This window comes from Centruroides vittatus, unplaced genomic scaffold (assembly GCF_030686945.1).
Source record: "Centruroides vittatus isolate TY-2023 unplaced genomic scaffold, ASM3068694v2 contig_4, whole genome shotgun sequence".
Taxonomy (NCBI): domain Eukaryota; kingdom Metazoa; phylum Arthropoda; class Arachnida; order Scorpiones; family Buthidae; genus Centruroides; species Centruroides vittatus.
Genome location: NW_027122214.1, coordinates 2,390,997 through 2,404,561, shown reverse-complemented (window position 1 = coordinate 2,404,561; position 13,565 = coordinate 2,390,997). Strand labels below are relative to the sequence as shown.

The following is a 13,565-nucleotide window of genomic DNA, read 5'->3' as shown; positions in this document are numbered from 1 at the left end:
TATTTATATTTAAAGCGTTATTTCAATCAATGAACTGAAAGCTAATCATAATCTTAATATCAATATTCCATACAACTTTCAAAGAAATAAATATTCGACTGAACATGTTAAAAAGTTTTGCCTTTATTTTGTTTTGAAATTAAGCACTTACTCCAAAAATCAACATAAACATATTCCATCCACCATTTCAATGTTCTTCAATTGTAACTGTCTTCATGAGATGATATTTACTTGTGATGCATCCAAAAATATTATTTATATACATATATATAAAATTATTTTTAGTTTTCCCCACAAAGCTTTTCAAAATTCTGTAGTATCAAACAATTTTTATCAAATTTTAAAATAATTTTCATGTGTTCAAAATCTGATGATGAACCATTAACGGATCCAAGAAAAGAAAAAAAAATTTCAATTTGCAATAATCCTGCAATGACATTACTTTTTGAACATTTAATATTAATATAGTATATAAAAAATACTTATGTATAAAATTGTTTTTATAGAACAAAATGTATCAAAATAATCTCCTACAATTTTATCTAATTATCGACAATATATGAATATCCCTTGATTAATGCAGTTAATTAATCCCTCAATGCTACCATATATATTGAAATTGTGTTAATCAAATACAGTATCTATAAAGTAAAGTCAGCTGTTAAAACTGCATTAATTGAAACTTCTGCCACATATGTAAAGGGATTGCTACAGTTAATTTTGCACAACAATCAAATCTGGTGTTAAGTAATACTAGCGAGGTTGAGGCTGAAGTTTTAAACGCAAAAATGTGTACGTTGGACGTTCGGCGCCGCTTTCCTGCAAGCCTAGAAGTTTGACAATGGCATTTAGAAAGTCAGTGGAATCATGCTCGACATTCCAAACGCCATTATCAAACTTCTAGGCTTACGGGAAAGCGGTGCCAAACGTCCGACGTACACGTTTCTGCATTTAAAACTTCAGCCTTAACCTTGCTATTAACTTATGTATTGTTGTAGTAATCTAATAATTTTTAAAGTTATAAATTAATTGAAATATCATTTAAAATATTTTCTCCATAGATAAAGTCAAATTTTGAGAAAAATAATGTATAACGGGAAAAACTAAAATTATTACAATTATTTTTATTGCAAAGAAAAACCTTAGTTTTTCTAATGTTTTAGATGAAAACTTCAGTTTTGTTCAATTAAGAAAGTTACTAAATGTATATTAATCTTGAATTCTTATAATTAAGCAGTTTATAAAATGTATTCTATTTGATATTCTTGTTTTAAATATTATATTTGATACCATGTATAAAATAAAAAGATCAAATTTTTTTAATGGTCAAATTTAATACCTTGTGACCTAGTTTATTTCTAATCTAAAAAGGTTATTATTGCATGTTGTATTCTGTTACAAAATTAATATATAATTTAATATATACATATAACAGATTAATAATCATGCACAGTTCTAAATATGTCCGATGCTAAAATATTGACAAAGGTAATTTAATTTTTTGACGTACACAAGAGCGTAAATCCTTTACTCTAAGTATTAGTAACAATACAGCATAAATAAAATTCAGGTACATTTCATTTTATTGAAAAACCGAGAATCTTACCTAAACAAAAATAGAACCGATTTAAATGAATTAAATTCTTTTAATATATTTAAAAATCAAAAATGGCTCTATAGTGAAAATAAAATTTCAACTAACCAACTCTTCTACACTTTGTTGTATATTTGGCAAAGGTAATGGCATTTTATTCACTAATAAATTTTTCTAAAACTTAAAAACATTGAATTAATACAAAATAAATTGCTTTTTTTGTTTTTACTAAAAATATACAATTAAATATTTTTTACACTGATAATTTTTCTTTTTTATAAAATACAGAGACAAATCCCAAAATTTTCATTGATTTAAATCAAGTATTTTAGAAAAGAAAACAGATCAATTCAACAGATGCATGAAACTATTTAAGGATTTTGACACTTCAGTTGAAATTTTGGACAGCACCAAACATTGAATTACGTCACATCAATTTAAATGTAAAAAGTTTAAGGTAAACAACTGAAGAATTTAAAAATGGAATGTTATTGATTAAATATTTAAAAACAAACGAGATCGTAAATTTTTTCCAAAAGAACACGATAGATGATATATATCATTGACCATAAAACCGTTACATACAAGCATGCATTAAGGAAAAGACATTCACATACATCTCTTATATTTAAAAATATATTGATGATCATCGTGTGAGCAGATATGATATCGATGAAAATGAAAATGTTGAGGCAAACGACTTTTTGTTCTTTCGCATTCACTCTTAATTCGTATATATACTTTCATTCCGTATTAATCTGGCCTCAACATGAACTATAATTTACACAAAATTTTAAAAATATCCATAGACTATCAATCATCATGGTAGACTTGCAGGAGGTATCATCAATGATACAGAATGAAACCTATGAAAAGATTAAATGAAGTATAAATTATTTTTGTATTAAATTATAAATTCAGTATAATTATTATAATAATTCAACTTCAAAACTAAATATGAACTTCACTGTTCAATGCAATTAGATTTTATAATTTAAAGTTACAAGGGTGGATCAAATATAAACGGGATTTATTTTGTTTTAAAATTATTTATTAAAAAACAAAAAAACATTATGATTTATTTTTCTACATAGCTTCCTGCTATAGAAATACATTTTTTCCAGCAAGAAGGAAGGTTTCTTATTCCAGTATCATAGAATGAAGTTGATTGTGTCAGAAGCCAATTGCGCACAAATTCCTCTACTGCTGCATCATCTTCGAATCGCTGCCCTCCTATAGCTTCTTTAAGCGACCCAAACAAATGAAAATCACAGGGCAATAGGTCTGGGCTGTAGGGAGGATGATCAAGTGCAGTCCAGTTCATTTCGTTAAGTTTTGAGACTGTTAGAGCTGCAGTATGGGGCCTGGCATTGTCATGGAGGAGAATGACATCTCGATCGCTTGATAGCTTCCATGACTTATTCTGACCTTCTCTGCAATTTTGCAAACTCTGATTCGTCTCTCCTCTTCGATAATGTCTCGAACTGCTCGAATGTTTTCGCTTGCGATACTGGTCCGAGGACGGCAATCGTGTTTCTGATTTTCCACTCGTGTCCATCCTTCCTTGAACTTTTTATGCCAGGCAAACACACGAGTCCTTAACAGTGTTTCATCCCCAAACTGTGCAGTCAATCTGCAAAAAATTTCTGTCGCGTTGACTCCTTTATGAGCAAGAAATTGCATGATTATGCATTGCACAACAGAGGGGTGTACATGTTTCTCCGACACCATGAGCACTACTGACGAATTGGTTGAAAGTATGAAATGGCCTGCGTTCCCCACTCCTAATGACCCTATGTAATCAGACTAGACACACAGGCCCTGTCTGCCAACCTTAGTTGCTCAGGAACAAAAATCCCATTTATATTTGATTCACCCTCGTATTATGAAATCTCTTAATTTATTATAACTTTTGGAATGAAGTTTTTTAAAGAGAGAACAACAATAAAAAATTAAATTAGCAACATTATTTTTATTTTATAGTTGTATTTCAAATTTTCCATAGTAGTTCAATAATACTATCTAAATATTAATAATAAAATGAATAATTATCAATTAGAAGTAAAAATTAGTGAAATATATCCTTAATTAAGGTTGATTAAATACAATCCATACTCAAAGTCCAGAAAATATTTCTAAAATATTTTATTTTTAGATTGACATTATTAGAACACATATTTGTTTATTTTTCAACATAGTCGTCATGGACCTCAATATATTTGGCAAGCTTGGAAACAAGTTTCTTGATGCTGATAGTATAGAAATCTGACTGCTCTTGTAACTATGTCATCCTTTCTTAAACTTTTACATCATCAAACTTCTTTCCAGAGAGATGTTCCTTTGACTTTAGACATAAGTCATAAGTGCTTGATGTGAGAGCTGGACTGAGTGGTGGTTATTCCAAAACTTTTCACTTGAATGTCTGCAACAACTCCCATGTGACACAAGCAGTGTGCAGACAGGAGTTATTGTACAGTAGATCACCATTTTGTTATGTTTTGCCTGTCCATAATGTCTTTGATACAAACAGAAACCAGAATTTCAGCAGCAGTCTCTCCTTTCATTCAAAGAAATCAAATCACTGAATGAACCTTGCACTTGGCAGGATTACAAATTCACACTGCCATTTTAAATATACACACTACAAGCATAACAATGTTCAATTAAAACTCAGATGACTTAGACCCTAACATACATGGCAATGCAGGAAACTGAAAAAAAAAAAAAATTTTCTTTGGATTTCTACTGGTTCTGTATCTTTACTTTCAAATATACCTCATATAACCATTCACAAACAAAACCAAACAATACAATTTTCACATTACTAAGCTAGTTTATTTGAGACACAATAAAAACACAGTGTAAAAATTGAAATTTTTAGTTCATAACTTATTATATTTGCAAAAACATTCTATAAAATCATAATTTAATAAATAAATTTTCATAACTTATTTATACTATTTTTAGTTTCACATAACTACTAAATACATGATGTGTCTGAAAAGTTTTGTTACACAAAACTTTTCTATTTTCGATTTCTATACTATCAGCATCATGAAATTTTGTGTAACAAAATATTCACACAGAGAAACTTGAAAATGTTAATACAAGCATTTAGTAGTAAATGCATGAGCTAATTTCAAACATACAAGCGGAACAAACATTTTAAAGATGAATATTGAAGATGACTCGACATTGATGGAAATAGAAAATGTAACAAATAATTAACATACTGACAAAAACTGTGAATAAAGAATACTGTCTGCATCTGCAAGAGGCAGAGAGAAAAATGAAAGACCAAATTCATAGAGTAGAAATGAATCATGATAACACTCTAGTACATTTGTTGTTGGTTGCGACTTGTTCAAAAACTCATCCTGCAACTTGTGTACTCAATAGGTACCAGAAAATTTTGCTTGCTAAAGTGAAAAACATGTTGACCTTTCAACGTTTTGAGTACATTGAGGATACCAAAACAAATTTGCTAGTAGAGCTATTCACTATTCTAAAAGATTACCAGGAGTACACAAAAGTGAAAGAACTACTGGGAGCAGTACATTGGGAGTTGAGAAGACTACTTTGAAGGCAAAATATCTAATAACTCCTATATGAATAAGTTTATTTATTATTTTTTATTAAAACAGTTCAGAAACTTTTTGGGCACAGCTCATATATTTTGAAATTAAAACTCAAATGTAAAAAGGAACAATCTATTATTGATAGAACATTTTTTTAAACTTATTTATTTACAAAACTGCATGTAATAGTATGAAACATTAATTCTTTTTATAACGATATTTTTCATTCAAAAGACTTACATAAAATTATACAGTCAAACCTGTTTTTATGCGGGGGATAGGGACCGCATTAAAAAAAACGCATAAAAAAAATCTCACGAAACTTCACGAATGGCTGTAAATAATAGTTTTCGCAACACAATTAAAAAATATTTTTTTTATGCGGTCAACAGGGACCGCATAAAAAAAGTCTCACATAGAAAATAACTCAAAACCGTACGAAATAGAATTTATTGACAACAGATGTCAGCACTTGACTGCATCGTCTGGTCTATCGTCTGTTTTACATATTTTTGTCCAGGTGGTGTTTTGTTGACTTAAAAAGTAAATTATTTCATTTTTCGCATATTCATGCAATAATATTACTATAATAAGTGCATTTATGCTATAATAAGTTTATTTAGCTATAATAAGTCAATGTAAGACATGACGAATCGCACGAGACTAGTCGCCAACTATACTGCACAAATTAAAAATTCGCATTAAAAAAATCGCACATAAAAAGAGCGCATAAAAACAGGTTTGACTGTATATCTATCATCAAATTTAAAGCTGAAGTTCTGAAAATTTAAAACTATAAATGTCAAATTTTGCTTTGTTTAACATTTTCAGATATTCTTATGTAAATTTTAGTCTAAAAGAAATTTTAAAAATTTCATATTTTTAAAAATCAAAACATAAATATCTTCTGAAGATTTTATTAAAAAAAGTATGGTATAAATTTAAATACTTTAGTTATAAATTTTGTAATTTCACCATTTTTCTGTTGATATTCGATTATTTTTAATTTTGAAGCAGTTCTACATTTGTAAATTAAGACACTGTCAACAGATGTATGATAAAGTCAATAATTTCCTAGATCTCTAACACTACTGTAGATCTTATGGAACTTTGGTACAAACAATTTTAGTGGTAAATTGGATTATGATGATAAAAATTCAACTAAGTATAATATCAAAAATATAATGCAAACATTGAAGTGCATATATTATATAGTCAAAGTGAGAAAATACCTATATTAGAGCAATAAGTACCACAATTATATGAGCCACTGATTTTGAAAGTGGGGCAAGTCCATTTTGTGGAAAAAATAGTTAAAGCTAATTCTTATTACAAATTAACATAAAATTTATGTTTTTAATCAATTCACAATAAATATCTTTTAAAGTATAAATTTGTTACTAGTAATTTATATCGTAAACGATATTTACAGAGAGTGGATTTTGAAAGTGAGGCAAGTCTAAAGAAAAATATGAAGATACGATGGATTTATTACCCTATGTACCACCCATTTATCATGAACACTTTAAAAATCTGCATTATCTAAACTAAGAAATATAATTATATGAATGCAACTTATTACTAAATATTTTTTATTATTTTCTCCACTTTTTCCTATAAAAATTAAATTTATCTTTTGTTTCACTGTAGCTTTTCGAAAAAAGTTTGAAACGTTGAAATAGAATAAATAAGTAAATAAATAAAATACTCAATTTTTTGTTATTATAACTATATTCCATTCAAAGAAAAGCAATGTTTTCAACAAATCATTGCTTTTGAAAGTGAGGAGAGTCCATTGGCACATACCAAATCCATAATTATTGCATACCAAAACCATTATTGCATATTAAATTTACACGAAATAAAACCAAAAAAAAAATTTAAAATAAGTCTATTACTGTTTACAAATATTTTTAAACTCATTCAAATGCAAACCATTAAATATCTAGCAATAACATAAAGTGGACTTGCCCCACTTTCAAAATCAACGGCTCATATAATGAATCAATTAGAGTTGATGCTGAGACTCCTTAAATATATCAATAATCAAGAAATTTTGATAAATATTGAAAATTATTGATAGTGCTGTGCCAATAAGCAATATATGAAACCAAAACTTACATTTACAATATTGATATTCTAAATAAAGAAAGAAACAATAAAATATCAACTTTTAATGACAATGTTGAATATTGGTATTTGTGTCAATGACAAATATTGATAAGTTAGTATTTGTTGATTATAATAATCATCAACTCTATTACTTTCAACTTAATAATTTCCTTAGTTGTCAGAAAATAGCACTAGAGTATTAAAAATTATGGAGGTGGAGTTGCTACAGTTCTCACAATTAGTGTTGTGTGAATACTTATATATCAAAGCAAAACTAATAAATGTTTATGATACTGATATCCTGAAATCTAAAATATAAATTAACAGCATATACAGATTGAATTTCTAATGCTAAGACAAGATTCAGATTTTGTTTTAAATAGAATTGTTAAAATATTAAATTATTAACAAAACTAATGACTTTTTAATCACCAGAAAATTTAATGACCAGAGTGATATGCAATATCATAAGTTAAATATTGCAGTTATGAAATTTATATTTGTTACCATATGAAATCAAAATACAATAATTAAAATCCAGCATCCCAAACAAACAAACATTAATTAATTTAGATAGTCAAATATTTTGAATATTTTGATGATGATTCATATATCAAAGTAGTTTCATATTAAACTATACTCAATATTCATAATATTTTCAACAATACATTTTTTTTCCTCCATTTTTTGACTCTTTCCCATGTGCATTAAGAGGGCTTTTTTCCTATGCACACAAGGGTATAACCAGGCCCATAATAGGGCTATTGGTAAAGTACAGAGCCAGACCAACTGAGGATGAGCTGAAAGGGAGAAAAAAATCCTATGATTGCTCATCCAGATTAGCTCAGTGATGGGGTGCACCTTAAAACCCTGGAGATCTGGCCATCTCAATAAATTGTCATCGTCATGCACTTTGAACATGGATTTCAAACATTATAGCTTAAATTTAAGATTGTAATTCAATTTATTAAAAATCAAATGCAAATGTAATATAAACAGTATTTATTATTATTTTAAAAATTACATTCAATTTTGCACATACAGAACTATATAAGATATGTACTGTGCATCAGTTATATCTTATGTAGTTCTGTACGTAAAAAAATCAAACGAGATTTTAAATTTAAAGAATGAATGTATTATGGATTTAAAACATTATGCACACCTAATAAAGTTGATAATATGATACATTTAATACTAGTGTGAGTACCGAGGAGGTAGGACGACGTCGTACCTCCTTTTGATCGGCTATCAAGTTGGAGGGACTTGCCCACTAGTCAGAGATGGCTTATTTTTCTGTAGTTTTATCCTGAGGGGATGGGACTATTTTTTTCGTTGGGTCGAGTGTAGGAGGGAGGAGGGTCATCGGTAAGGCGACAGGCGATATACGAGCAAAGGAAGACACCAATTAACAAGGAAACAATGGTTTATTGGATAGCTAATTAGATGTTACAAAAATCTAACATTGAGTGAATTTACTAATCCCTAATATGCGAAGGGGAGAGAGAGAGTTCACAAAAGTTGGTTCCATACCTCTTTGATAATCCATATATATTCCTTATATAATCCGTAGGCAATTGGAGGTTAGGCACAAGGGTAAATTTTTAAATCCACAGCAACTCGATCCCGGTCGATGATCGACTCCCCTGAGGGGGGGAGAGAAGTGGCTTTTATAGTTTTGCGGTGGGAAAAGTGTCACGTGACTAATGATTTCGAAGGTAAAGGTGTGTGTGGAGGTTAAAGTTGTCCCTGGGATCTAAATAAAGTGATGAAATCAGATGGTAACTATCAACTTTAAGTCTTGTTGTGTGGGAATAATTGTCGAGATAGGCGAATGTTTACATTAGTAGAAAGGGAGGTTAACATTCCTTAGCAATATCGTTTCTTTGTGTTCCATGTTCGTTAGGAAAAGAAAGATTAATCAGGGGGGGGGGAAAAAAAAATCGGTATAAATTCCTGGTTTTCACACTAGTACATTTGACGAAACTAACTTTTTTCATCTTTGTTGTTTGGCATTTATAGCAGCATAAGACAGTTTTTGTAAATACTAAAGAATTAGTTTATAATTATACATAAAAAAAGCATCTTATCAGCATTTTAGAATTTTAAATACATCAACATTTAAAGTTTGAAGAATTAAATATGTATATTATTTTAACTCTCATAAATAAAATTTACTTACTTTGATGATTTATATTTTTCCATTACTGCTTGTTGAGGATAGGAGGGAGCATTATTAAAGCTTTTATATAAAGATTTAATACAGTTATTAAAGTCACTAAGTTGAAGTCCAGTATATCTCTCTAATTCTTCATTCTAAAAAATTATAAGAAACCAGAATTTGAAATTTAGCAACAATGTATATTTTTAAAAATTTAGACAATAATAAAAAGAAAACATACCCAAGGTTTTCTCCCTAATGTGTGATTTGCAAGTGATAATGCTGAAGCAGCTATCTCACTTGGTAAATACTGCAAGTAAGGATCAGCTTCCAAAAGAGAAAGTTCACAAAGATACTGCAAACAATTGCATAAATTTTATAATTATTTCATAACAAATACTTATATTTTGATTTTATAACAACAAGAAAAACAAAATGGTAGTCCTCTTGATGAATAATTTTTTTAAAATACCAGATGATCTTATTAAAATATTCCTTCAACGCTTCAGAAAGCACTTGTAAAAAAACAGGAAACATATAAACCAATCACACTACACCTTACACTTTTCCATAACTAGTTTAATCAAAACGAATGTTTTCAACCCTATTCAGAAGTCTACCTCAGGTTATAAATGTATTAAAATACAAATTAGAAAAAAGAACAGTTCTAATAGTAAAACTATAGCTGCTATTTTTAAATTTACAAAATTCAAAAACAAACAACTTATGTATTTTTAAAATAAAAACATTAAAATAAAATAATTACACATGACAGATTATTAACAAACATTTTTTAAGTCAAGCCTATGCTGTTCTCTTGCCTCATTGGTTTATCAACTAAAGACTGTCATGTCATGCTTTGGATAATGTTTCTTTTGCCTTGAAATTAATGCATTCACTCTTTCTAGATGCTTGGAATATTTCAAAAACTTCCACTGATCGTAACTTGTGATGTCAAACAGCTTTTTTAATAATTTAGCCTGATCCCAACATGCTGACACCCTTGGCTCATTTGAAACTGGGAAAACAATGTGGACAGACTATTTGTACAATCACCATATTTATGCTCCTTGAGCCTTTTGGTTAACAATCTTTCAGTGGCACCAATGTATGTTAACTACTTTTGAGCAAATCTATCATTCCATACTGGGATAGTGTATACCCCACAGGCTAAGTTTCTATCTATAGAATCTTTACCATTAGTTAGAAGCCTAAATATAGTTGGATTACATCTAAAAGCATGAATGCCAGAATATGTTAGCTAATGTTTTATATGTGGAAGTCAGCTGTGGGTCATAGTCTGCAGCTATGTATTTCTGAGGTAAAACTTCAGAACACTGTATTTTTATTAAGCTGCAATGCATTAATGTCGTCCTCCGTGTTTTAGATCAGGTTTTTGCTGTAGCCATGACCTTCTAATTTGTTAATCTGCCATATCTCCTTAATTGTGACCATTTGATAGAAATCAATTCTTTTCTTTAATTTGTATTTTAATACGTTTTTAACCTGAGGCAGACTTCTAAATGGGGTTGAAAACATTTGTTTTGATTAAACTAGTGGTAGAGAAGTGTGTAAGGTGTAGTGTCCTTCAATGCTTCTAGAAGTTTAGCAGTTCAAATGCAACTAAATCTGACAATTAAATAATTTAGACTACTGGAAGAAAAAAATTGACCCAGAGCAAGACTCAATTATGCTCTGGATCAGGTAGCGTAATTGGTTTGCGATGGCCAATTGAGTGCCTTAAGAATAGTTTACAGGATGTGGGTGCTGGATGCATCCCCAGCCGGCACTATAATGACCGTTGATGGTTGCAACATAATGTTATATATACTGGAAGAGGTCTACCAAAACTGAAGGTCCAGGTAGTGTAATTGGCAATGCATCTGCACAGTAAGGAGGAGTTGAAGATTCGAGTCCCACTCCAGGCTGATTCTTTTCTTCCAGTTTAATCTAAAATTTAATTAAAAATTATAATTATTAAATTTTTTAAGAAATGGCACCTAACGTCTCCCTCTAATACCAAGTTGTTTCATAATTTATTAGTATTATAGCCGATATCTAGCCCAATAACATACGTCACAGTTGACTTGTAGTTTATAATGTATCAGGTTGTAATGTTGTTGTTTGTTTATCCTGTCTAATGTTTTGTGTTTCTATTTCTGAATAGTTTAAAATGTAGTTAACTAGTAGTTTTAACTACTTTTATAAAAACTAAGTATCAATATCTACTTAGTTAACTACTTATTATGTAGTTTCCATCATTACCACTATGGTACTTTTGGCATTACAAGCAACATTTTATTTTACAAGATACTCATGTTAACAGAAACTTGCAATGCTGCAAGGGATACTGCTCAATGTGGTTCCTATTCTGAGGTGTAAAACTGAAGACAATGAGCAGTGTTAAATAGCCAATTGTAAATTGATTTGCTGTGATGCTTCTCACACAGAGCACACAGTATCAAACTATTCTGCATAAAACTGGTTGACTCATAGCATGGTCGCAGTTAAATGTCATTCTTATCAGTTTATGGGCATTTTTATACTAAAAACAAGCACATACTCTCTTTAAATGCAAAGGCTTCTACAAAAATTTGGAGAGGGCTTTAGCTCCAAATTTTGGTAAAAGTCTACTGCCAATAGCAAAATATGAAAAGAAGGCCAAGGTGATTAAGATGTCATCCATGGTCACTGCTAGATAAAATTTGAGGAATGAACCCACTGAAAAAAATTCTGGCTATAGATCCAAATTCCATTGAATGCCATAGATTCAAAAGCATAAGTAATCTTTCTGCAATCCTTCTACTACACTACTATACTTTTGGTTATGCATTTTCTTTGTTTTGATTCACATTTACCCCAAGCAGATTAAGGAATGACTTCAAGAGCACTCAAGCGCATACCTCTATGTGGCCTGGGAATAGTCCAGATCTTATCATCATCAAAAATATTGGCACAAAATGGACATGGAAGTAAGGAAAAAGAAATCATCCACTTTATAAGAGTTACATCAAACATTAATTCACATGTGATACCATAACTTGTGTCTGGAATGTATTCAAAACCTCTGCTTATCAAAGCCATAGCAATGTGCTACTTTCATTAAAGCAAAAGGTGGAACAACAAAATATTAGTGACAAAATTATTATAATGTACATCTCTGAATATTAGGGAAACACATATTTCTTGCACACATATATCAATGAAATTTACTGCTGTATATGATTCTGTTCGTTGCCAGTTTATCATGCATTATTTTTTGTATTATGTTAGATATTTCTCAGAAAATTTCACAAATAGACAGTCCTATATAAATAATTTTGTACATTACTGCATTACCCTCCTCTTTCATTGATCTGCACTTTAAATGTTTAACTGCCCTTTTCCTCCATTTACCCCATAAAAGTCATGGAAATGTGAGTAGTGCAAAATTTTTTTGAGCACGACTCTATACAGTAGATCCCCATAACACGGGTTCCTATAACACGACGAAAAAATTGAGATTGGGTTCATATAACACGCTAAAAGAGACTCGTATATAGAGATTGCAATTGCTGGATCCCTCATCCAGCAATCCAGCTGGATCCAGCGCATTCTTCGGCCTGCTGGATCCAGCACTTGGTGCTGGATCCAGCGCTGCGGATCCGCAAATACTCAATTAACTTTCTAAATAATTGCGCAAAAGTCTACGTCATCGCGTTGCCGCTTTGCTAACTACTAGACTGCTACTAATTACTTACTCACTACTTTACTAACACTAATAATTAAATTACTTATAAATAAACTATACCTTAATCAATCCAACAAAATTTAATAAAATAATAATGTATTCAATCGCTTTAACGATCTTCCTCAGTTACAAAAAAATACAACATTAACTATAAAACATAAAATGTGTTTGGAATAAATGTAAAAAGAATAGTGCTTAATTACATTCCATTTTTAAACAAGATACATAGATGTACTGCCAGGTCTAATAATTTTCGTATTGTATACCGACGTAATCCCACTGTTTTCAAACTTTTAAGAAACGATAAAAAGAAAGAGGATCGGAATTCAACAACGAGTATATATTCGGTGCCTTTACACAACCAACGTTTCAATTCCAAGCTTGTTTATG

At 30.1% G+C, this 13,565-nt stretch overlaps 1 protein-coding gene across 1 annotated transcript in view; it reads right to left on the bottom strand.

The window, feature by feature from the left end:
• Positions 1 to 1,804: 1,804 nt before the first annotated feature.
• The window catches only part of CycA (cyclin A), a 33,771-nt gene continuing 22,010 nt past the window's right edge, over positions 1,805 to 13,565 (bottom strand). The window contains exons 7-9 of the mRNA XM_067271488.1: positions 9,687 to 9,800; positions 9,467 to 9,600; positions 1,805 to 2,460 (exon numbers count right to left, since the gene is read on the bottom strand). Of these exons, the coding sequence (XP_067127589.1) occupies positions 2,415 to 2,460; positions 9,467 to 9,600; positions 9,687 to 9,800 (294 nt within the window). The 3' untranslated portion in view covers positions 1,805 to 2,414. The remainder of the gene's footprint in view (positions 2,461 to 9,466; positions 9,601 to 9,686; positions 9,801 to 13,565) is intronic.